This window comes from Hydra vulgaris, chromosome 12 (assembly GCF_038396675.1).
Source record: "Hydra vulgaris chromosome 12, alternate assembly HydraT2T_AEP".
Taxonomy (NCBI): domain Eukaryota; kingdom Metazoa; phylum Cnidaria; class Hydrozoa; order Anthoathecata; family Hydridae; genus Hydra; species Hydra vulgaris.
This window is the reverse complement of record NC_088931.1, coordinates 40920001-40947952: the sequence shown is the minus strand read 5'-3', so window position 1 is coordinate 40947952 and position 27952 is coordinate 40920001. Positions and strand designations below refer to the sequence as shown.

The 27952-nt window shown below is 27.8% G+C and overlaps 1 protein-coding gene across 5 annotated transcripts in view; it reads left to right on the top strand.

The window, feature by feature from the left end:
* LOC100202255 (latent-transforming growth factor beta-binding protein 1) overlaps positions 1–27952 on the top strand; it is an 82135-nt gene that overhangs the window by 14422 nt on the left and 39761 nt on the right. For 2 of the 5 annotated variants that reach the window (XM_065813263.1, XM_065813265.1), the window contains exons 2-3: positions 19348–19564; positions 27545–27729. In XM_065813263.1, the coding sequence (XP_065669335.1) occupies positions 19348–19564; positions 27545–27729 (402 nt within the window). Of the gene's footprint in view, positions 1–14245; positions 14409–18752; positions 18900–19347; positions 19565–27544; positions 27730–27952 lie in introns of those variants that run through there. The other 3 variants (XM_065813264.1, XM_065813267.1, XM_065813266.1) reach the window with 3 other exon arrangements.

Here is a 27952-nt window from a genome sequence, read left to right as displayed (position 1 = left end):
AAAAACTTGATGCAATAACATTAGAGCATCTAAAGCTCTTGTTTGGACGTAATACGCTGACAAAATCATGCTAATTCCAAATTAAAAAATTCGAATAACCGAGTACTTAACTAAGAGTCGTTTTTTATAAGAATGAGGCAAAATCAGCAGCTTGAAATAGTTGAGTCATTAGATTTTCTTGAAAACTTCAGGGATTTCTTCAAATTACTTCATAAGAAAAACCTGAAAATTTGAGACCATAGTTCAAAGCAGTTCAAAAGTTATTGCGGTTTGAATTTTCATAAAACGTTGACCAGGTCGTTTTTCAAAGTTTTCCATGTTTCGATGAAGCAACCAAAGTTGCTACATCTGCAATTAAAAAAGTTGTTCGAAATAAGAAGAAGTGCTGAGTTTTTATAAACGAATATAATATCAAGTTTTAAAGATTAGGGAAAAATTGAGTTTTTAAAATATTTGCAACATTTTCCCGTTACCCAAAACTACCCAAGGGGCGTTCAATAACGCAAATTTTGTACTTTTGAGCATCAATTCTCTGGTTAATCAAGGTTTATATTAGTATGTTATAAGTTTTTAAAAAAGAAAAACTGTTTTTTTTTACAGCAAGTATAGTCGAACCTATTCAAAACTCAATATTAGTCTAAAAATTATGTCTCAAAACCTCACTTGTTTTAAAAACGATAAAACTTATGCTAACTTTGAGAAGCAAAAAATCAATGTGCCAACAAGCTATTGACTTACAGTTTTTTGAAAATAGTTTATACACCTATATACTTTCAATAAATTAAAAGACTTCAATGGGGGGTTTTGCTGAAACAAAAATATCTTTAATTCAAAATACCTTTTGACAGTAAAAAAACAACTATAAAAACATTGTGAAATCTACAAATGAATCTATAGTAAAAAATATTAGTTTATTCTCTACAGCATTTGTTTATGACTTCCATGTCGTCTTTGCTAAAAACAAAATGCTCCATAAGTCTTTGCACAGGAATGTTTAGTATCTTGTAGATGTTACACCTGTCTTAAATAAATTCTTGTTTGGTTTATGGCCAATAAAAAGTTTTATCCAATAAAACCATGAGATTGATAAGCACATCATCATCATCTAGTATTTTTGTTATTTGGCCAATAGAATGATTTGTTTGCTTTTCAAAACTCTTTGCAACAAGTAAAAAACTGCCCAACGTTTGCATTATTTAGTTTCTCAACATTGGCCAAAATCTCGTTAAATACATTTTTAATATCATTTGCAAATACGTTTTCTTTTAATTATTCGGTAAAGTCCTCAATAGCTTCGAGTTGTTCAGGATTTTTAAGAAAACCTTTTCTGGTGTTATTTTATGTCCTATTACTTCTCAAGCTTTGAACTCTTCATATAATAAATTTTTCTGCTGGGTTGTAAATCTTGTATGCCTACGTATAGGTATAGTCCATCTTGTAACACAAATATTGTGCTCAAATTTAAATTTTCTTTCAGTAACTATTGCTTTGGTTCAATTGAAAGATTTGGAGTTGGACGAATAAGCAAATCAGCATGATGTAATAAAATTGAATTGTTTGGGTGCTGTAGACATTTTTATTCTGATGGTTTCGAAGGTCAGCTTCAGTATCAAAAAACATAAGACATGACAGCTCACTGTAGTAGACACCAGTGTTAAGAGATCTTTTCGTCTCATTTGATTTTTATTTGCTCTAAAATTTTCTCCACCATCAAAAATTTCTGTCTCTGTTAAACCAGAAACGAAATCTAATCCTGAAAACTGAACTTTTTTACCTTTACCACAATTAAAGTATTGCCATAGAGTCATTTCATTATCGTTATATGAAATTGAATGAATTGAACTGATATAAAAGACTTAAAAGAAAGCTAAAATTTTCACGAACATTTATTCGACCAAAAGGTGAAAGCTGCTATTGATTCTAAAGAATTTGAAAGCCCATATAATATTACAATTTTAAACGAAAAATGCAAAATCTCCGAAGATAGGTTGAGGCGCAGTAACTTAAGGATAGACGGAATTCCTGAAAATATCAACGAAACTTGGGATTAACTGAACAAAAGTTTCAGAATTTATTATGAGATGAAAAAAATAATTTTCAAATTCCAAGTTATAAGGCAGTTTTGTTCATGATTTGTTGGTGTATGCAGTTTTCTTCATGACTCAGTCCATTTTCAGAAAATAGAAATCTTAAGTATTCAAAACGCCGACTTTGAGTTTCTAACTATCGTATTTTTAAACCACAATAATAAAAAGACGTTTCAATAACTACTTTGTAAGACCGCCATGGAAATAAGAAATCTTTTTTAAAACACTTAAAATGCTACTTAAGAAAAGTAAAACACAAACAAATTTACATCACGGGAGACTATAACCTAAATCTTCTTAATGTTAAAACTGATAGCGATGTAAAACGTTTCTCAAACACTCTTTTTCAGTACAACATTATTCCCTTAATTAACAAACCTACTCGCTTAACTCTTCAAACTGAATCTCTCATTGATAATACTTTTACTAACAACTTTACAACATGCAACATTCAAAGCGGAATCATAAAAAGCGATATAAGCGACCACTTTTTTTAAAAATGGAAAAAAAAAGCAAAGTACTTAGGAAAGTAAAAAAGGAGATAAATGAATTTAATATTGAGGCGTTTAGAAATTATTTAATCAAAGTAAACTGAAAACAACTCAATAATTGCAAAGATGCTAATATAGCTTATGATTTTTTTTACAATGAATTCATTAATGCTTACAATAAAGCGTTTCCGATGAAGGAAATAAAAATTTAGCTTAAAAGTCTGCTAAGTCTCTGGATTACAAATGGGCTTATTAAATCTTCAAAGAAAAAAAAAAGACTATATGAAAAATTCCTAAAAAATAAAAGTTATCAAAACGAAAAAAAATATAAAATTTACAAAACCTGTTTGAAAACCTGAAAAGAAAAACTAAAAAAAATTATTTCTCAAAATCACTACAAAATAATATTGGTAATAACAAAAAAACTTGAGATATAATAAAGGAAGTGATAGGAAAAAATAAACAAGATCATGGTAATACTTTACCAAAATATGTATACACTGAAGATGAAAGAACAGTAATTAATGAGCGAAAAGTTATTGCAGAGAGTTTTAATAATTTTTTTATAAACGTTGGTCAAAACCTAGCAAATAAAATAACTCCTGGAAATAAAATTTTTAAATCTTATATGAAAGAAGAGGACTGTGTGATGGATGAGCTTGAAGTATCTCCTGATGAACTTCGGTTTGTTTTTAACATGTTAAAACAAAACAAAAGCTCAGGTCTTGATGGCATTAACCCCAGGGTTGTTAAAAATGTTTTTGATATTATTGAAAACCCCTTACTAATTATTTTTAATCTTTCATTTAATAATGGGATTTTTTCTGACCTTTTAAAACTAGCAAGAGTAGTTCCAATTTTTAAAGACGGTGATATTTCTAAATTATCTAATTATAGATCTATCTCAATACTTCCATGTTTTTCTAAAATTCTAGAGAGAATAATGCATAATAGGCTATACAATTATTTTATTAAACATAAATTGCTTAATAATAATCAGTACGGATTTAGAAAAGGGCACTCGAAAGAACATGAAGTAATTAAATTAGTTAAAGAAATTTTAAACGGATTTGAAAACAACCAATATACTCTTGGGGTTTTTATTGACCTCTCAAAGGCCTTCAATACTGTGGACCATAATATCCTTCTTTACAAAGTTAGAAGTTATGAAGTCAAAAATAATAATCATAAATGGTTTTTTTCCTATCTTAATAATCGCAAACAATGTGTATCTTATGACAAAACCTGTACTAAACTAGAAAACATTTCTTGCGGAGTTCCACAGGCATCTATTCTAGGGCCTTTATTATTTATTATCTATATAAACGATATTTACTTATCTTTTTGTATATTAAACTTCAATCTTTTTGCTGATGACACTCAGGCTTTTTATACCTACTCAAAGATAGATTCAATCTTTATCACTATGAATCGCGAGCTTGACAACCTCAATGAATGGTTGAAAGCCAACTAAAATCTCTAAACAAAACTAAAAGCAAACATATTCTTTTTTCTAAATCCTCCAAATCTGAAACTTTGCCCATAAAACTCCCAAATATTTCAATAGAAAACACTAACTTACAACAAACATTCTGCATTAAGTTCTTAGGTTTTTTACTTGAAACATATCTACTTTTCATTAATCCATAGCTATATCAGCTATTGTAATATTGCGTGGGCCAGCACTTATCCATCAAAATTAACGCGTATCTTAAATAAACAAAAACAAACAAGCCGCCTTGTATTAAATGCTAATAAATACACCTGTGCCAATCCACTGCTTAGAAAGATTGGAGTGCTTAATGTTTATCAATTAAATATTTACAGTATTCTTTTATTCATGTTTAGATTGAAATATCGTATGCTGCTAAATATTTTTGACGGCCTTTTTTTTTAATTATAAATCATAAATATTAAACAAAGCATTCATTGCATAACTATCAAGTACCAAAAACCTTATTAAAACAATCTAATTTCTCAATAACATACCGAGGGCCACATTTGTGGAACTCATTCCTTCCAATTGAAAGTAAAAATATAATTTCACTTCAAACTTTGAAAATTATTTTAAATGAACAGTTACTTGATTATGACATCTCAAATTCTATTTTATTTTTAATATCTTCTTTTTTTTAATTCTTAACTTTTCTTTCGTTTGCTAAAAAGCAAAACATATTTTTATGCTTATTTAAATTTGTATTTATTTTCTTATATATATATATATATATATATATATATATATATATATATATATATATATATATATATATATATATATATATATTCTTATATGTGCAAAAATATTTTTTTTTATGTATAAAAAAATGTAAAATGTTTATTTAAAAGTATTTATATTATTTTACTGATATTGTAAAATTTTATGATAGTGTAAACGATACAACGGGGCTAGACTTTTGTCTTCGGCTCCGGTAATATCTTAACTCAAAATATTTTGTAAATAACTTATTATGAAAATGACGAAATGAATTAATAAAAAAAAAAAGAAAAAAAAAGAACTGGTATTCGTTATTTTGCCATCATTAACTGAATTTAACGTGTCAATTTCAACCACTGATAATTTTGAATCTTTTGAACCTCCTAAAAAAAAATTCATTTCCTAATATTCTTGGCTGACTTACAACTATCACCAGCGTTGATATATGCATTAATGTATCTCTTAGCAACAGCACTTTCGCGATCACATTGGTCTTTACTATTTTGTGGCTTATTATAATCATATCTTAAAAGTTGTACGTCTTTCATCTTGCAAATATAAAACAACGTATCGGCAACTGAGTTAGCTGAATAGTACCCTAAAATAAAAAAAAACAGATAACGATTTGTAAATTCTAGTTGTGGATAAAAAACTATATCATTATACATTACAAGTACCTAAATTAATACCCCCTCCACCTAATATGCAATTAAATTGCAAGGCCTTTGTTTTTTTAGCAATAATTACAATAATTATATTCTTACCAGCATAATCACTTTTTTTGTTAATCTATTTCACACTTGGAACGTCGTGAGTAAACTGGTCAACTACATGGTCAGCCACACATAAAGTGTCTCTTGCATCCTGATCACTTTTTTGTATTATTGCGTGATATACTCTTCTCTTTAATTCACCAGCATAACTTTTGTAAAAAAAGCAGTCGATATGCATTGACATACCTTTCTTACCAAAATAGGCTTTCTGTCTTTCTCTGAACTCAACAGGAAGTATTTTTTGAGACCAATCACTTTACCACAAGCCGTTTTGTTGTGCATACCGAAGAATATGCTTCATCTAAGAATATATAGATTCAATACTTTTGAGAGTATCGTATTTAAGTTCTTCTTTCTTTTCATTTTCGGTTAGGTTCTGGATTTTTTTTTTAATCATTTCTAGACATTCTGCGAGTAATGTGTAGTCATGACACTTTTCCGGATGGGAAGAGCAAGTAATTGTTTTAAAGTTGTTAAATTTAGAATTACACAAAGCACAGCTGATACAGTGTGTGCAATATTTGACTTTTCTATTCAGTCCCCTGACTGAATAGAAAAGTCAAATATTAAATAGATATGCAATGTATGAATAGATATGTAATGTAAACCATAAGTAGTCTTTAAATATTGCTTTGCTTTTTCTAAACGTTTTTCTATACCTTTTACTGTGTTTGCATCTGTGGACGCAATGGCAACACATTTCATTAGAGAAATAAACCAATTTATGCCTTCACCTGTCGTATCATCAAGGCCTGCTAGTGAATGCTGTTGGCTTGGTTTAATTGATTTAAGAATTTTCCAGAGCAATGAATCTGATAGAACAGATTGGTTTATTGATTTACAATAGTTTTGATACGAATTTATGGTTTACCACTTTGCCATTGTTAGAATAGCTTAGGGAGTACCTACAGTATGAAAATAAATATTTAAAATAAATTAATAATAAGTCAACATTTAGAATACTTTATTAATATTTTAAAGACTCATTCTTGAAAACAAGACATAAGAAGATGTGTGTCTAAGCATACTATATGAACGATTTGCAAACGGCATCAGAAATAATCAAACACATTATATTTAATGTAAAATACCTGAACTTGGCATGCTAGAAAAATAAGTTGTATGAAAATAATGTACCTGTTAATGTCCATCGGTTAAAGTAATTTTGCTTATTCTATAAGCTATATCTTTAAAAAGTCCTGATGTAAATATATAATTTAGGAAGTGTTTTGCAAGGTCATATTCATTTTTTGACGAGTTAAATACTTGTTTTGTTTAAATGTTAGTGCTCCTGTTTCCTTTCTTTGCTTCCTGGACAAATCAATTGTGTACCTAAAAAAAACTTAAATATTTTTTAGAATAAAAAATTAATTAATCAAGTAATGTTAATTTAAAAACATTAAATTAACATCACTTGATTATTACATTATGATATTTTCTTACTTGTTACATTTAAAAGTTTTCATGAGATATTCTTTGGAATAATTTTGTAGTGGTGGTACTGTGGAGAAAATAAGTACTTTTTGGCTGAATGTTTGAGTGTTTTGATAAGCTTCATATAGCTGTATCAAATCATCTGAAATAACTGATAATGGTTGCGTCGAGTCTTCCATAACCTCGAAAAATTGGCTTCCTTGTCCTGGTGCTACTTTTTCAGAATAGATTTTTTTAAAGTTATCTACAGCTTCATTTATGGTAGTTGATTGAAGAAGATGATGCCTCATTGATAAGTGCTTTTCTAATATGTCATTTCACAAGGCTTATATCTGGAGCACTTGTCGTTAAGAATCGGTTAACATTCTCTGAAGAAAAAAAGCTTTCTGGAGACACTAAATCAAGTGTGTAAGTAGAATCATTCTCTATTCGGTTTACTTAGAAACATGTTGTCTTTGTGAATTCTGCACAGCTGATCAGATATTGAAAAAAACCAGGAAAACATTTATTAATATTTTTATACTGTTCTCTTGTTGCTTTTCGGAGATCTTTTTGTTTGTCTCTTCCCTTATTTATTGGAGAAACTTTATGGCGTGAATGTAAGCATTGCTTTGGTACATACCAGTATCTGCCATACTTTTGTTTGTAAAAAGCACATTTAACTTGTTCATTACTTATTTCTACATGTATTCGTGATTCAATTATATGTTTTTTGGTAAAACCATCAGCAAACACTTGTGTTAACTCGTCGTATTTAAATAACCAAGTTAGCTTTGATCTTAAATGTTCAACACATGAACCTTCAGAAAATAAACAGCATCTTTTATAACCAACATTATTATGTTCAGACATTTTATCAAATGATTGTTTCTATTAATTTCAACTTTGAATCAAACTCTTCTATTACTTCAATTCAAACTCTATGTAAAATATGTATGTAAAATTTCAATTTTTTTCAATTTTTAAAAAAATATAAGATTTAGCCATTTTTTTATATGCAAACCCCATAAATTTATATTTATGCTGCCCGTTTTTCCCAAAGGGTTTGGAAAACCAATGCTTTTAGATTAGTTGGAAATCAGGTTATCTGACCAATGTGTTAAAAACTATTTAGAGTTGAGAAGTCACTGGAGTTGGTGTCACACGACTAGACTTTCACTAATCAACATGGGCTTTTTGGGCGTGTTCCGGTACTATAGACCAGGGACCGGATTTTATTATATACGTATGTATTAGGGTGGGCCGAAAACATTTTTTTTCTGATTTTTGATTCGCTATACCACGGAAAACATGCCTTAAGGGTATCTAAGGAAAATGCAAAAAAAAAATAATAATACTACAAATATTTACGTCTGGAGCTAGCGCATCGTACTTGAATATTTGAATGAAAACTTGCTTTTTATCATTTTCGTAATAAAGCTCGCATTAGAGTATTCCCAAATTGCGCTGCAAAATTGATGAGTTTCTCGCCGCAACAACTTGTTTTGAAATAATTTTGTTTTAAATATTTGATAATATTAATCAATTTGTCATGGCTGTTTTTAAAAAAATTACTCGTAGCGAATTTAACTGCCCGAATAGAATTATCTGTAAATAAACTTCCAACTTATGAAGAAATTCTCAAGTATTGGTTTAATAAAAATTAAAAACTGGCCTTGAAATCAAACAACAAGCCAGTTAAGTTTTCTTATGTTTCAAATTGTGTTGCACAACAAGTTAAATCAGTGTTTGATATAGCTTCAATACCCACAGTAACAATTTACAGAGTTGTCCAATTTATAAATGGATACCATGACAGTTATTGCACGCTTATGAAATCCTTCAAGCGTTATTGGTATTGTAACCTATTATGATCACAGTCTTATTGTTGACAAAAATAGAATTAGAAGAGCAAAAGTGGATAACCCTTCATAACTGCAGTGCAAGGAAAATATAACCCACTTCAAGGACTGTATTTTGATGGGAGGAAGGAAAAAACTCTAGTGGTTAAAAAACTTAAATTAAAAGGGTTTCGACAAACCATAAATGAGGAACATTACTCAATTTTACAAGAACCAGGTTTCGTGTACGTTGGTCATGTTTCACCAACTTCTGGGTCTGCTGAAAACATTGCCAGTAGCATAATTCATATTTGAATGAAGCTGGATAATTATTTCATGAACTGAACGTAACTGGATGCGATGGCACTGTTACTAACTCGGGATAGAAATCCGGTATTATCCCCACAATTGAAAAATATGTAAAAAGACCACTGCAGTGGGGGATTTACCTCTTACACTTCAACGAGTTGCCATTCCCGTTGCGGCATTTATTTCAAACGTTAGACGGAGAAACAACAGGCCCAAAATCGTTTGGCAGTCCGATTAGCGCACAGCTTAATAAATGAGAAATTAATTTAATTTATATATATATATATAAAGTAATTTTGCATACCTTCTGGAAACACCAACAAAAAGAATGAAGCAGCTTAGCCTGGATAAAAAAATGTTTTGAAAATATTTTTTGTTTTTCTAACATTGCAGATGAAAACTGCAATGTGGAATAAAGAAATAACTAAAATATTTAAGGAAAATGCAACATGCCAACTGTCATTATTTGACAATGTGAGTTTTTAAACTTTTTGATCAGATCAAAAAGCTGCAAAAAAAGCTCCAACTGCTGACAAAAAAAACAACAAAAAAAATCAACTTTCAGCTCTATTAGGGCAAACTAACCGAACTGTTTGATATATCTGCTTGATCAATGCAAATATCTAAATAAACGCTTTTCTGCCAAAGGAAATGTGGCAATGGAGCACACTCTCTTAGAAAATCAAAAAAAAAAAAAGAATGTAAAATGGCTATTGAATGAACAGATAAAGAAGTTACAGCAAAACTAATGTATATCTTAAAGCAGATACGATTCAAAGCAGATACGCAGATGTCTTTTTTATTGTTTATTAGTATATGATCATCATGGACTCTCAAACAAATCTGCTGCAGCTATGCCATCAGGTGTACTTGAAAATATTGGCAGTATTTCTGATAATGAAAAAGCATAAGTTATTGACTGGAGGAACATAAGGTGTGAGGGGATGAAAGTTAGATATAACCTGAGAGTTAGTGAAACCCAAATTAAGGTATTGTGCTTTGATAGATAAACTAGGGCTGGCCAGACTTTTTAAGACACGGGCAAAAAAAGTTAAAAAGCAATTTTTCGGGCAAAAAATATATATTTCTTTAAAAATATAGGTGGCTATTAACTATTATAATTAGTGATTGACCGAAATTGGAATTTTGCCGAAATTTCGGTTTCGGTTCATTTCGGTTGCGGCATTTCTCAACCGAAGCCGAAACCGAAATTTCAGCAAAACTTTTACCGAAATTCAAACCGAAATTTTGGCACAACCGAAATTTTTTAAAAGCAAGAAATAACAAAACATTGTTTAAACAATGCTCTTTTGATATTTGTTTTATTAAGAGTTGATTTGTTGTTATAAATGAAATGATGTAAATTAATAATTAAGAATATAATGTAAAATGTTAACTTGTAATTAATTAAAAAAATAATTTTTGAAATGTCAACAATTTTATTAAAACAAATTAAATTTTGTATAAAAATGCTACAATGTTTTCAACAAAATTTGTTACAGAAAAAAAAACGTTTACATTTTATATGAACGACGTTTATAGAATAAATTATAGAATTAGATTATAAGCGTTTATAATCATAAAATATGCATAACTTTATAAATTAAAAAAATAAATATATTAGATAGGTATATTATTATATTTAATATTTATATTAATATATAATATTTATATATAAAAAGTTAATTAAAAATCTGTCAACAAAGTTAAATTTGAAAAAAATTAATTATTATTTTAATAATGCTTTTTGAATTACGGTTTTTGGTTTGAAGTTGAACCGAAATTTCGGTTCAATTTCAAACCGAAATTTCGGTTTGAACCACGGCCTACTTAATAACAGGCCTGAAAGACGCGCAAAAAAAAAAAAAAACTGTAGGCGGATATTTTGTAAACAAATATGTCGATTTAAACAATTTTGTAAACAAATAAGTTGAGTTAAAATTTAAAATTCGCTACACTAGCTGCTAAATTGCTTGTTTTCAAATTTTGAGAGCTGTTTATTTTAAAAACCTTTTACAATAAGATAACATTTTTTAATCGATTACTAAAAAAAACAACACTTTTCTTTAATAATATCTTTTCAAATTTCACAAACCCTACAACTTCACAAAACATATTTTACATACATTTACATTTCTGCTCCGCAATGATCATTTTTGTGACAATTTAAGTACTTTTAAAGCTGGTTCTTTTGTCGATCGAGGTGAGTAAAGCTTGCTATAGTTGTTAAATAATATGTTAGATAGTATTTTTCCATGAAACTTATCTATGTTTTCAAATCTATAAAATTCTGCTACCATCATTGTTATATTTATAAAACTTGTCCTACAAACTGATGACATGATGTGATGAAAAAATACATAGCAATAAATCACCCATTGACACATATTGTCTCCAGGTATCTTCAAGCCTCCTCTGTTGATTTCTTTAGTAAATTCTCCAAATTCGTTGTAATAGAACTGCGTATCATATTCATCTACATCATTTCTACTGATGTATCCTGCAATATAAACTAAAGCCATTTTTACAGACTTAGACAAGGCTAACTCCATATTTGAAAGATTATGAAACACATTGAAGGTATTGTCATCATTTAGCAAAAATCCACATTTCAAACAAGCATGTTCACAACATGTTTGAATTCCATCAAAATCTGTGTTTAAATCAAGGAGAAGCTTTGTTTTCTTAATGTTTACTTTTTGTAAAACTTGTTGAACATTAATAAAATATGTTCCACCAGAACCTTGACGTAGCTTACTGAACATTTTTTCAATGGGATCACTAGAAAAATTTCCTAGACATACATATTCGTGTGAAGTGCTGAGGAGATGCTTAGTTAACTCAACCAGTCCTCTACTCGTGTATGCAAGAGCAAGAGCAGTATCTTTGGTAAGTTGTTTTACTCTTTGTCCTTGTTTTTTAGGAACCATTTTTTCAAACATACTTGCTATATCAAGTAAAAAATCTAATCGTTGATCGTTAGGGTTATCAAAGACAGCCCTTTTTAAGTCTTTAGTTTTAACGTCTTCGAACTGACTTTTTACATTTAGGATTTTGAAAAAGTCTACAATTTTTTCTATAAAATCAACAGTTCCACCTGAATCCTGAATTTCTGGATGAATTTTTAATGCAGTTAACGTTTCAACACAAAAAATCTTAAGACATAAAGCAACATTCTGTCGTTCTATAGGTTTTGGACAGATAGAAATTTCATTAAGCTTTGATAGTTTCACAATAGAATTATTTTCTAACTCAACCAGCTTCTTCAAGTCAACCCACTTTGCAGTTTTTTCAAGGCCGCAGTCAGAATACTTTAACTCTTGCATTTTTTCAGTTAACCAATTGTTTCTGATAGATTTGATTAGATGTACATAATCATAGAGCAAAAAAATGTTTTCAGTTGTGCGCCATGGAGAAATCAAATTGAATTTTTTAAAGAATGATTGATTTACTTTATTATTATCACATAAAATTGCAACAGTAATGCCATTACATGAACGAATCAAATTTAACATATTTACAACTTGTTCATATTGAAAATCAGCACTTAAACGATACACTGGCAGTGCTTTGTACAAAAACCTCTTTCCTCCTAATAATGAGCAAATCATAAAACTCAAAACAGTGGTTGCAAAATGTTCTGGATTATTTACTGCTTTTCCAAATAAGTTACCTCCTTGATACGTTAGTTGTGGTTTTACATAAACTTCATCGATTATAATAATTACATTTTTTTGACGAGGATCTTCTAGTTGCATAAAATATTTGTTGAGGAAATCAAAATCCTCTAGCTTACTAACCTTAGATATAAGTTTACCAAGTGTTACAATACTTGGCATTTCATAGTCATCTCTAATACGACTGTAAAGAGATCTTGAAATTGAAAAATACTCAAAAGCCCTACTTAGAATTTCTGGAGAATATTTTTTATTACCAACAAATGTTAATGCATGCATGCTAACAACTTGTTGTAGGATAATGTTTTTTTTATGATCCATTTCAACGGAATGTAAATATCTAATAGCTTCTAAAATTTGTAAGAAAGATGTAATTTTATGTATTCGATTACTGCACAGTGGTATAATAGAGCATCTAGATCCAAAATGAAAACCTTCAAATCGCATATCAATTTTAACTTTTAAAAGAAACTGTGGAATAGCAGAGGTATCAATATAATCCTTACTTTGGATTATTAAACCATCATCCACTGTAAAAGATGTTACTGGAAATGGAATAACTTCTTTGCTTACTTTTAGGCAAAGATCATCAAAACAACTAATTTCATACAAATCCAAGTGAGCTGAAATTTCATCAGGTTTCATGTTACGCGTAGATGGTAGTGATTTTGTTGTTGTTCTTTTTGTTGGTGGAGGTGTAGGAATTTGACTTTGAAATACACAGATGAAAATAGTTGGTGGATTTAAGGGACGAATTTTACCATGAATTTGACAAGTTTCATAATTAACTGGCCAATGATTTTCACAAATGAATGTATTTGGACTATTTGGAATGTTTTCTCTTGGAATAGATCTAATCCATCTTTCTCTTTCTTGAGGATTACGGTTTTTGTTTGGTAATCGAAAAAGTTTAACTTTATGTTCTTTATCATAGTTTCCTCTACAACCAGTCACACAACATTTAAAAGGCATGATATAGTAATTTTTGTTTTGAAAGATTACTAAATACATAAAATACAAATAAAATAATATTGACTATCAAATAATTATAAGCAATTGATTTTAAATATATATTGTGTAGTATATCATATTATGTAAATACATTACTGCATTATATCTATATACATGACTGAATATATATATATATATATATATATATATATATATATATATATATATATATATATATATATATATATATATATATATATATATATATATATATATATATATATATATATATATATATATATATATATATATATATATATATATATATATAAACACTAAAAATATAACTAAAAAAACCACAAAACTTTCTCCATTTTTGTTTTGACAAACATCCGCCTACAGTTTTTTTTTTTTTTTGCGCGTCTTTCAGGCCTGTTATTAAGTAGGCCGTGGTTAAAAGCAAAATTTCGGTCGAAACCGAAACCGAATTTTTCCGATCACTAATTATAATCATTAAGATAAAAGCAATATAATTATTAGGAGTGGTGAACTTGACCGTCTGAAACTAGATTGATTTTTGGTTGGTTTGTCAGTTTGAGACCTATGTTTGTTTTTTATATAATTCATTGTAGAAAATGTTTTTTCACAAACGTAAGTTGAGCCAAATTTACAGACAAAGTGCCATATCTTTGAGTTCAGGAAAGTAATTTTTGGAACAAGCTTCCAGAATGATTTCAGATCTGGAGGAATTAGCGACAAACACAGTTCTTGAAAATTGCTCTTTATTCCTGTGTGATTTTGAATGTCTATGATTTCCAATCACAATTTTAGTGTATAATTAAAATTTAATATTATTAACTGATATAGTGAATGTGTGAGTAAAATATAAATTTTTAGAAACTATACAATTGTCTATTATACAAAACACAAAATTATAATATAAAAACTGAATATAATAAATAAGAAAGATATTTATAATAAATAAATAAATTTGAATTACATAAATTTTTTTAAATGTAATTCATTGTAGAAAATGTTTTTTCACAAATGTAAAATGAGCCTAATTTACAGGCAAATCTAAGTGCCATACCGTTGAGTTTAGGAAAGTAATTTTTGGAACATATTTCCAGAATATAAAACACAAAAAATTAGTATAAAAGTTGAATATAATATACAAGAAATATATAGGTACTAACTTATTTACACATTTTTAAACACATATTTTATAAAACTTAATGTTGTTACATTTGTTTATATTTCGTATTTATTAAGATTCAGATCAAGATCAAGAAAAATATGATCATGAATTTAGAAAAAACAAGTGATTTGTTTAAAGGTTTTAAAAGAAGTCTAATTCATTGTGAATTAAAAAAAGTTTTTATTTAAGTTTATTTTAAAACTGAGCAAGGGAAGAAATAGTTTTTAACTTATTGTTTATTAGTTTGTTTCATAATTTATATCCTCTAATTGCAATCGAGAACTTAGCTGCAGAAAAATTTGTCTTTGGTTGAATGTAATTGTTATTTGAAAATTGTGTTGGGCACAAATAATTTTTTTTAAAAATGAGTTAAATAAGATAAGTGCCATTTTATTATCAACTTTAAATATAAATATAAGAGTTTAATAAAGGGTAAAATTAAATATAAATATAAGAATTTAATAAAGGTCAAAATTAAATATAAATATAAGAATTTAATAAAGGTTAAAATTAAATATAAATATAAGAATTTAATAAAGGTTAAAATTACATATAAATATAAGAATTTGATAAAAATTAAAATCTTTAAAATCTGCAAAGCGAGTTTCAAATGATTATAAAAGTTTGAAAATGCTTTGTCATCGATAAAGTTTTTTTTTTTTTGATTTTTTTTTTTTTTTATATCTTCACTTTCAACAAGGCTGCAAGCAACCACTATTAGAGTTAAAAGTTACTGGAAAAGAAAGATTAATTTATAAAGCAAGATAACAATGGACAGGTGACTTCATATAACTTTTAAAAGATTAAAAGTTATATGAATCAGTAAAAAAAAAAAAAGGAAGTGAATTCCAAAGAACTGATGTTCGAGGAAAAAAACTAAACAAATAAAAAATTTTGGAGCACTAAGGAACAGTCACAGGAAAAAGATGAGACTTAATTGAATGGTGAGTAACACAAGAATGATTTTTAGTAGATAGCACAAAAGATGCTAACACTTTATAGCAGTGCCCATTATAGTATTACAGGGTTCATGGTACTCAGGGAAAACCAGGGAAAAGTTTTTAAATTCTGAAAAATCAGGGAATACCTGGAAAATTCAGGGAACTATTTTTGAAAATCTTTAAAATCAAGGAAAACTCAGGGAATGTTTTTTAGTTTCATGCAATATTAAATACAAATAGATACAAATTGTTATTTTTGAAAATAGATATTTTTTTTATATTTATTGGACTTTTATGGTTTTGTTTCCATACTACTTTTTATTACTTAAAAACCTTCCTTTAACAGATTGCTATCAATTAATTAAGAAGAAGAATTTAGTTCCTTAAAAAAATCTAATAAAAGTATTAGTGGAACATGGATTCAGTTGCGAAAGTGTTATATCCTTCAACATTAACATGGAAAATTATATACTTTCACCACCTGAACTCAGGGAAAAAGTACTTGAAATCGAATGAAAGTCAGGGAATACTCAGGGAAAACTCAGGGAAAATGGGTTTCTAAAACTGCCATGAACCCTAATTTATAGAAAAGAGAAAGAGAAGCAACGTTACAACGATATGATAATAGTTAGAATTTGGCTGCAAGATGATGTCCAACTATGTTTACAATGCGTTTTTGCACCTTGTCTAAAAGAGAAAGGGCATCATTAGAAGATCCGCCCCAGATATAGAAACAGTATTCCGTACATAGATAAATTTGAGATTTATAGAGATAAAGAATAGAATCCCGAATAAAAATTGTCGAGCTCGATAAAGAGATGCAACCTCAGCAGTTGCTTATTTTGCAATGGATCTGATATACGGTTTCTAAGAATGATCGGAAGTAAGAGTTAATCCTAGAAGATGAAGGATAGATGACTCATTGAGTACATTATTGTTTATAAATATAAGAAGATTTGAATTATTGCGATAACGATTGGGTAAAAAAATTTAAGTTTTATCTGAATGAAAGTTCACCAGCCACTGTGAGCCCCGTGCTGTAGCAGAAGTGAGATCCTTTTCAAGCTCAGATGCAATAATCCCCCCTCCAAGAAATCCGATAGTGTTGGCTTCTTATCATGACAAGAATATATGGTAGTGTCATCAGTGAACAATACCACCTTAGATGTGAGAATATCTGAAACGGTATTGTTTACAAAAGATTGTTAATGTAAGTAAAAAAGAGTATAAGGCTAAGGATTAAACCTTGAGGAACCCCTGAAGTTACAGGGTATGAAGAAGAGTGCTGTCCATCAAGGACAATTTTAATACTACGATAGAAAAGGAAGAATTCAATAATCTTAAAGATGTTACTAGGTGCACCATAAGAAGAAAGCTTATGGAGAAGATCAGCATGCCAAACTTTATTAAAATGTTTTAGAAATGTCAAGAGCGATAGCCTTAACCTCTCCACCTCTGTCTAATGCATGATAAAACCTATCGATTATTACTGTTAGCAAATCAGCTGCAGAATGAAAAAATAGAAATCTATATTGATGATCAGATTCTCCAGAAGTCACAAGAGCCTAATTTTTGTGATAAAATACGAGATTTTATGACCTGAAAATAGCAAGCTTTAGCATTAGACAAAACCTTTTTAGAATTGTTTCTAGCAATAATAAACAGATGTCTGTTTTCTGAAGAATTGTTTTGCTGATAGATATGGAAGTAAAGGTTTCGATTAGAAATTGCAGCAGCACAATGCAAAGATTTCTACCCAAGGGCCATCACGAAGAAAATCATGGAAAGAGTCCCAGTCAGCTTTAAGGTAGTTGTAAGAGGTACAATTATAGAGGGATTCTGATGATGAAGAAGAATGAGATGATAGTTTTAGAGATCAAACCGTGATCAGAAGCACCTAAGGGTAAATGTGGAGAAACTGAGCACTGACTAGTATCAGAAATAAGACCTAGATTGAGTAGAGAAGGTGAATGATTTGGGTTGTCTGGGAAGCGAGTTGGAAAGTTGACTATTTGAGTTAGAGATTGAGAAAGGCAAAATTTAAGGCCTTAACGCCAGCAGAGTCACTGATGCTAGAGCCAAAATTCTTTATGGAGTCTCTAGTGTTTTGAGCAAAAATTTATAGACATTCCTTTATAATTTCCATCTCTTAAAACCTGTTTTTCTTTTGTGCAATAAGAAGAGAAATTTGAAATAAAGCTTTCATCATTGTTTTTTTTTTGCTGCTTTTTTTTGAATTACAAAACTTGTTCTGAGAGCAGATTTGTAAGGGTACTTAATGTTGAATTGATTGTGCAATGTTTCAAAATGTCTTAGCAGATTATATTTTTTCATCACAGCAATAGCTTCAAAATAGATCAGACATACAGGTTTTGAAGATTGAAATCGGATAAACAAATCAGACATACAGGTTTTGAAGATTGAGATTGGATAAACAAAAATTTTCACTCATTCTTTCAAAAAGCATCTTATTAATTCTTTTTCACTTTTTTTTTGTGATGATGAAATTTCTTTACTCATTGCCAATATATTGTGAAACAGAAATTCAAAGCTTAGTAAAATAATTTTGTAAAAAATTTTTTTTTTCCAGCTAATACTTTAACTTATACTTAATTTAAAACCCCTAAAAATTGTGATATCGAAGGTTAAGTTGCATTTTGTGTACATAAGCATTAAAAGTATTAATGCAGCTTTTCAATTTTCTTTTTTAAAAACATAATTTGAAAAATTAGTACAATATTTGTTCTACGTACATTATTATTATGTGTTAAATTCAATTGTTCAATTCTAAAACTCTTTAAAATAACCTGATTATTACCAGGTTATTTTGGAGGAGTTTTATAATTGAATAATTTTTAGAATTAAACAAGACTAATAATAATCCAGTCTGAAGGAAGGATGTTACAAATCATTATTTGGAATAAAACTTTCAAACATGGAAAATTATGAAAATTTATATTTTATTTAGTTGCATGGGATAGTTCTTATTCAATTTGGCTGCAGGTGATGTTGCTCATCTCATTTTTTTTTTTTTTATAACTAATATAGAAATCAAAGAGAATAATTTAATTTCTGATAAACTTACTTTCACTTTAAAGATTTTTTAAAACTTTATAAAGACAATTTTCTTTAATCCTTTAAAAAGACAAATTAAATTGAAAATAAAAATTAAATTTTAATTACTTTAAAAATAATCCACTTGATAAAGGTAAAGAGATTTTAGCTTTTTTCTATGAGTGCCTCCCTATGTAGTATTTGAGTAGTTTATTTAAAGATGTATAAACAAATAACATAGTGTTAACCAGTATTTGCTTGAAGTTTGAAGTATTATGTATATTACAAAAATGAGTGCATCAACAGGAACACCACATGTTACATATCATTACACAAATTATTATATTTAATTGTAGATTAGTTATATAATATCTATATTTTATTTTTATTCATATAGGATTAGCATTATCCTTTGAAGATCCTTCACTTTGTTGTAAAGATGGTTATTCCAAAGGAGCTGAAATTTTACTTACTGATGTTACATGTGAACCTGATTCATCAGTGGAAAAAAAGTTTTCTGGAATAAATAATATAATGTGTCGTGGATTTTTCCAACAATGTTGCACAATAACAGCGCAACAAAACTTCTGTCAAATGGGTGAAAAATTAGCACAGTAAGTTATTAAATGTTTATACATATATATATATATATATATATATATATATATATATATATATATATATATATATATATATATATATATGTATATATATACATGTATATGATATGTATATACATATTTATGATATATATATATATATATATATATATATATATATATATATATATATATATATATATATATATATATATATATATATATATATATATATATATATATATATATATATATATATATTAGGGTGATTCTAAAAATAACTTTTTTTGAAATTGTCTGCTGCCACCCCCTAAAAGTGTTCTATGTAATAAATTTAAAAAATTTTCGAATAAAAAAAAATTTCTTTAAAAGCATATCATGTTGGGTCTAAAAAGAAGTGAAATGTTTTAAAAATTTCAAAAATAATAAAAAATCATGTTGGGCCTCAAAAGAAGTGAAATTTTATAAAAATTTTAAAAATAATAATCAATTTATATAAAGATTACTATAAATAAAAAAGTACATATTTTCATAGTTTTTTCAAATAAGTTTTTTTAATTTGTGTTTCCATAAATTTTTTTTATTATTTTTGAAATTTTTAAAACATTTCACTTCTTTTTAGACCCAACATGATATGCTTTTGAAAAACTTTTTTTTTCAAAATATTAGGGACCTGTCTGATGTTTAAGGGTCTTGAGCAACCCTTTAAATTTTTTTTTACTCAAAAATTTTTTAAATTTAGCATTAATTTATTACACAGAACACATTTAGGGGGTGGCAGCAGACAATTTCAAAAAAGGTTGTTTTTAGAATCACACTAATATATATATATATATATATATATATATATATATATATATATATATATATATATATATATATATATATATATATATATATATATATATATATATATATATGTATATATATATATATTTATATATATATATATATATATATATATATATATATATATATATATATATTTATATATATGTATATATATATATATATAGATCTTACCATAAAACATAGATAAAAGGATATATATATATATATATATATATATATATATATATATATATATATTATAGATCTTACCATAAAACATAGATAAAAGGATGGCAATTTTTTGCTGACCTCAAACATTTTTAGCAGTTGGGTCGGCATTGCCGAATGGCAACCCTAATTCTAAGGGCTGATATATATATATATATATATATATATATATATATATATATATATATATATATATATATATATATATATATATATATATATATATATATATCAGCCCTTGGAAATGTTTTGCAGCTTTTTATAGCATTCATTTTATACAACTCTGAATTTGCCATCACGTAGTTATTCATGAATAATATTGAATATTTATATTTGATATTAGGTGTTATTTTAGTTAAAAAACCATTAAGCTCTTTGCTTTAATTACAGTTTAGTTATTAACTTTTTTTAATTAACTATCAAGTTAGCCAGTAAAACTGGGTCTCAGATAAGACTTTATTAAAAAAATACAAGAACCCATCTAAGTTTCCACATGGATAACATTGTGATTCTATCAGCAGGAACCAACTGGGTCCCATCTGTTATTGTAATAGGTTTTAGTTAGGCAATCCAATTTGATATATAATTTTTTTTGTCTCTTGTTTTCTTTATTATCTAAAGAGAGGTTTTAGCAAAAGTAATAAATGAAGACATTAAAGGAATGCTTGCTAAAAAAAATGTTTCTAAAGTGTTTTTGCAAGAAATATTTGCAAAATTTGTTTTTAACGACAAAAAGTAAAAATAATAAATATTATTTGCAAAATTTGTGGCTTAACAACAAATAGTAAAGATAATAATAATTATTTGCAAAATTTGTTGTGTACCAATAAATAATGAAGGTAATAAATATTATTTGCAAAATTTGTTTTTAATAACAAAAAGTAAAGGCAGTAAATATTATTTGCAAAGTTTGTTTTAAAAAAAACTCGTAGTTGGATGATTTGATTCAATACTATTGGCGCTATTCAAGGATTTATTTTCAATCACCACATTGATGAAGTGATTTCTTCTTTAATTGGTACTATTTTGCTTCTTTAGTCATTGCATCCATTTAAACACTATTTTTATAAAATAAAAATAAACATTTGGATTCGACAATCAAAAACATAAATATAAAAGTTGCACCTTTCTTTAAATGATGTAGTTTTTTATTTACTATTGCCATTTACTTTTTAAGGATGTCATTAAAATTTTTAAATCTAGTGAGTAGTTCCAAGCAGCCTTTTCTGAAATCTCTACTTATGCAAGTAACAAACAGCATCAAAACAGTGTGTAAAATTACTATATATGTAAGAGAACCAAAACCAGATAAAAGGAAGTAGAAACTCAGAGCAGGAAAGTTTTGGAGAACACAAGGTTTGTATTATGAAAAGAAAACAAATCCTTTTGTTAAATATTTTCATAACATACTTTAAACAACAAATTACAATTTTACTTTTACTTGGATATCAATTAAGAAAAGTTCAAGGAAAATTTATGCTAATAGAGGAGAATAAAGAAGTTCATGAAACATAATTTATCTGTTTTTTTGCATATGCTGTAATGTGTGTCAAATAAAAATAACAATATAACTTTATTTTATGAAATGTTTATTAGAAAAATAAAATGTGTTTAAAAGAGTTAGAGATTTAAAAAAGTCAACTAACTGGTAATTGTTCAAATCTATTCTGTTTCATTAAAGCTATTTTTTGAGAACCTTGACATCCTTTTTTTTCTGATCCTGATCATAAAGTTGGAAAAAATAATTGTATTCATATTTGTTAATTTAAACTTTGTGCTGTTGTATGTTAATTACCTCAAACCAACTCTAAAAACTACAATACAATTAAATCTTTTAAACAAAAAGGTATACCACTAATAGTGTTTGCTTTCCCCTTTATTTTCAGCGCTCGTGTGTGCAATTTCTGTTAATAACTTATTGTTTAGGAGCCTTTAATACATATTAAAAACCAAAAAAATCCTTCACACACTAGGGGTGAGAGTGGATATTTCAATTTTGCTAATTGTTGTTTACAAGGGGTTCTTAGTGGGTTTTTTTAAGTTTTTAACATTGAGTTAAGTAATAAAAGGCCAGTTAATGAAATATAAAGTACATGTTTAGCAATATTTCAAATAAAAAAAATTAAAAATTGCTTGTTAAGTTTTCTTTGTTCAATTAAGAATTCATTATATTTATTAAACATATGCATATTATATTATCTAGTATTTTTAAGTATGTTTACATATTATGCACAATTAGTTTTACAAAAATTCACAAAAAACAGTTTAATTAAATATGGAACACCCTAAGATAGATTGAATTTATCTTAAATTTGTGAACTCTAATTTTTCGTTCACACTTAATAATAAATGCAAGTAGAAAAATGATGATCAGAAAATCCTCATCATGTTTCTGTAGGCATACATCATCTACTAACTACAGTTTTGATTTTTCATTAAAAATACTTTCAAAATGCTGTCTTTTGCAATAGGTAGTGCATATAAAGTTGTTCTCTTTATCTTCTCCAAAAGATATTTCATTCGGTAGTTGGTGGAGATTCAACTATAAAAAAATAATACATAGGCAATAATATGTACATGGGCAATAATATATAAAATTAATAAATGGACATTAAAATTCGATAAAAAATAATAATTCATATATCCAACTCAATAAAAGGATTAGGAGGAACATCATTAAAATTGTTAGAAATCAAAAGTTGATGTGAACAATAAAAACACTTTTTTTTAAGAAAAAAAGTTTTAGACTACTTTTTCACTCACTTTTGAGAAGTAGAGATCATTAATTGTTCTAGTTGAACTTTGCATGCACAATTGATTATTGCTAACTACTTGTGACTCAAAAGACTGAATTGGCTTAATGAAATAAATGAAATACTCCATTTCTGTTCGAAATGTACATATTAAGAGATTTCCATTTTTGTCTTCAGAAGCTCAAAGCTTGCAAACATCTAAGAGTCGAACAGTTTTTGCTTTATCCCAATCATTGGAATCAATAAACTCTATTATAGGAGAAGTTTTTTCTTTGAGGTCAGAGTTTTTCAGATTAATCAATATGTTCTTAGACAACTTACTTAAAGTCCAAAGTGCAAGTAAAAAATAATCAATTAAGCATTGTTTTTTGATTTAATAAACTTTCCTCCCCATTTAGGAATTTTACTTAGAAACCATCAGTTTTCACTTTGTTTTTTGTTACTTTTCAATTTCTTTGGACTGACTACATCCTGCATTAGATAAAGAATGCTTTGTATTCTTGATAGATTTATCTTCATCTATGCTTCAATGTTCATCAATTGACTTGGAAGAAGAAACTAAATTAATTTTTCTTCTTTTTCAAAAACTTTTAAAAAATTTTTTTATGACGCATAAACTTTATCTTCCAAAGTTTCAATTTGTGTCAACACTAAATTTTCTGGTTTAGGGTTATTAGTAAAAACGAATGTTAGTAATCCAGCTGGATTTGGCAGCATCTCTAAGTATTTTCCACATGCTAAATAATAAATTACACTAATAATATGTGTGCAGCAGCCAACAGTTCTTTACAAGTACAGTACATACTTCGATTCCAGTTTCATCATTTGTATTAGGTAAATAATGCGCATACACTTTATATTTTGTAGACCCAGAATGACAAAATCTAATAATAAGAGAAAGAATTTTTGATTTCCCTTTTCCAAACTATTCTCTCAATAAAGTTTTACTTTCATGTTATTAACAATTATTTGTTTGTCATCCTGGTCTGAGTAGAGAGGCTTGAAAAATCTATTAATAAGGGCTGCTGCAATTCTGTAGTCGGTGAATGTGTGAAGTAAATATTTATTGCATACTTTATTTTAGGCTCTAAACAATGTTTTTAGAAATTTGTGATGGTTACCAAGCAACACTTGGTTATCATTCTACATTAATTAGCTTGTAATATTGTCAATTATTTTTGACCTTTTTAACTTATACATGCAGGCATTTTTGGCTTTAAATTGTAAGTATTTCTTAAATTATGAAGACAGTCTTGAAAGCCTTATAAGTAATATAATGTTATCAGGATGAAGCAATTCTCTAAGCTTTTGGTTTCCTAATAGTGCATCATTCATGATTGAAGTGTCATTTTTTGTTTCCTCATGAAGTCCAAATAAATCAATAATTTTATATTGAAAATAAGAAAAGATTTGACTAAATGGGTTTTTATCTTTACGCTGAATGTTTTTTCATTGAAAATAGTTGTTGCTGTTCTTTTGATAATAACAGTAAGTTCGTCAATTGAGATTCTTTAGCATTAAATATTTCTTTGGGCAGTTTGCTGTTATTTCCTAACCATTCAGCTCTTGTCAAAGGACCTGCTCTTAAATTATTAGGGATGAAATAAAGCCTAAATTAATGACAAAATAAAGCCTAAAATTATTAGAGATGAAATAAATACTAAAAAAAAAAAGGGATGAAATGACAAAAGCGTCTCTAGCTTGTTGCAAATTTTGTCAATGTCATAATTGCCAGTTTTTTAGCCAAAAGAGAAAGACGGCTGTGTAATATTCTTTCATAAAGTAAAACAATGAAAATACTATTTTTCTATTTGTCTTTTATCGTATCTAGCTAAATTCAACTCATCTTTTACAAACTCTAACTACAATTTATATACAATCACAGAGCCACAACAATTCACATTAAAACCAGTATAAACACATAAACAATTACACAGTAAACCATACAAACGCATTAACAATAATTACCGATTACAAAATACTTAAACTATGAAACATGCAAACATTACCATGGAATTACAGCTAGAACTTGAGATTTAGATCTTGTGTTTCTGAGTGAAATCAAAGCTCTGCTTAATTTTTCAAACTGTTGTCTATTGAACCCAGTAGTTCATTGGCAAATAGATTCAGGTAGTTTTCAGATATCATAAAACTTTGAAAATAAACTGCAAATCTGAACACAATATTGAACCATTGCTAGTAAAGATTTAACTTCTGATGCATATAACGATGTGTTCCAAATCAATAGTATTTTTGTTTTTGTTTATTGTTTCTTATATTTCATTTAGGAAACTCAAGCAACATCAACTTGAAACAACATGCACATTTATATTCTTGTTAAGTTCACTCATTCTTAGTTTTATCTTACTTAAAATAAAAACTAGTTTATTCCGAGCTGTTAATCTTGTCATTATAATACTTATTTTTTTAAAAATAAAACACATCATTTATCATCCATTAGGAATACATTAATCTGTTGCTATAGTCGATTAAGTTTAATGTCTTAAAAACTTGCAAGACTTTTTTTTAATTTCTTATTTTTTTTATTAATTAAGCGGTTAATTAATCGTATTGCATAGATTAGAGTTAAGATAATACTTTTTAAGTGATTTATTCAACCATAAGAAGCAAAAACACGGTGATTGTACACCAAACCTCTTTGTTTTTAAAGTCTTAAAAATTGCATAAATAAAAAATATATTACAACAATAAATGTTGGAAAACTTAAAGCCTCATTGTAAGTAATTTCTTGATTGCATTCATATCATCTGATTTTTGGTCAAACATTTTAGAAATTAGATAAAGGTGATTTATGACAGTAGTTTAAAAGGTTTTGGCGTAGACTGCAACCTAAAAAAACTGATATTTTATTTTTTTGACTGCAAGAATTTTCTGAAGAAATAGAGAACTGATGTTCAAGGAAAAAAACTAGACGAATAAGAATTTTTGGAGCACTTAGGAACAGTCATAGTAAAAGTATGAGACTCAATTGAGTGACGAGCAACATGAGAATGAATTTTAGTAGATTGCACAAGACATGATAGCTCTTTTAAACAGTGCCCATTATAGTATTTGCAGAAAAGAAAAAGAGAAGCAACATTATGGCGTTGTGATAATGGTTGGAGGTTGGCTGCAAGAGCAGTTCCAACTATGTTTACAGTGCATTTTGCACCTTGTCTAAAAGAGAAAAGGTATCATTGGAAGATCCCAGATATGGCAAAAGTGTTCCATACAAAAATGGATTTGAGATTTATAGAGATTAAAAATAGAATCCAGATTAAGATAATTTAGCATGATAATTTTTTAATGTATTGATGAGGTGTGTGTTGTCTCCATCGCTGATTGCTTGATATAACTTGCTGTCATCAGCAAACAACTTAATGCTGCAATCACCATCAATACATGAAGTTACATCATTTACAAAAACTAAAAATAAGATGCGTCCTAAAACAGTCCATTAAGGTATTCCACTCTTTACAAGAATTTTTTTTGAATACGAGTTACCAATGCCTACACATTGAGAACGATTTGTTAAAAAAAATGGTAATTCAGTTTAGCAATTTATACTGGATACCATAACAATGCAGTTTGAACAGTAACTTAGAGTGAGTCACAGAATCAAAGTCTATATATACAATATCAACTTTTTGTTATTAGCAGCAGTGGTTCACTCATTTAAGGTTGTCAACATCTGTGTACAGGCGGACATACACTTTAAAAAGCCAAATTGATGAGCGGTAATAAGGTTATTGATTAGTAAATAGTTTGCAATGCATTCTGCAATTATTGACTCCATAACCTTACAAACAATGAATGTCATAGAAATAGGTCTAAAGTTTGTGGTTAATGACGGGTTTACTTTCTTATAGATGGGACACACTATAGCGGTTTTCCAGATCAAAGGAAAACTGCTATAGTTAAATTAGAACATAAATTTATAAATTTGATGTATTAAAACTCAAAAGCATTTTATGGATTAAAACTGCATTTATTGAAAATGAAAAGCATAAACCCCATCCCCCTTCCTGGATCTGTCTCTGACCCAAATTGTAAGAGGAGTTTAAAAAAAAGTGCAATGTTTTAGTATTTTTTTAAATAATTTGAAATATATTCAAGGTTTGTTAACTTGTAAATAATATTGCAGTAAATTTTTTTGAGCATGATTATGACTTGATGTTTTCAGAGCAAATTATTTATGCATGAAAAACTCATACCGTATTGGAGGAGAATACCAAAAAATTTGCTGCGACTGCTGCAAAGAGGGTATTATGCATGCTCGAAAAGGTGCAGAATGTTCAAATAATGCAATAAATGAAACTACATGCAAAAAATCTTTTGAGAATTGTTGTAGAGCTGTATTAAAAACAGGTATTTTTTTTCTTTGTTTATTTTTCATGTCAGATTTTGTGATTGTAAATGTTTTTTGTAGTATAAAAGTTATGGATTTGCAACTATTTACTATTTTTCAATGTTTACTATTAATTTATTATAAAAAGTCAGTTGTTACTATAATCACCTCAAAAAATGTATTTTAGAAAATACTTGCACATTTTGCCTTTTGATAATTAATGTTAAAATTAACATTAATTAT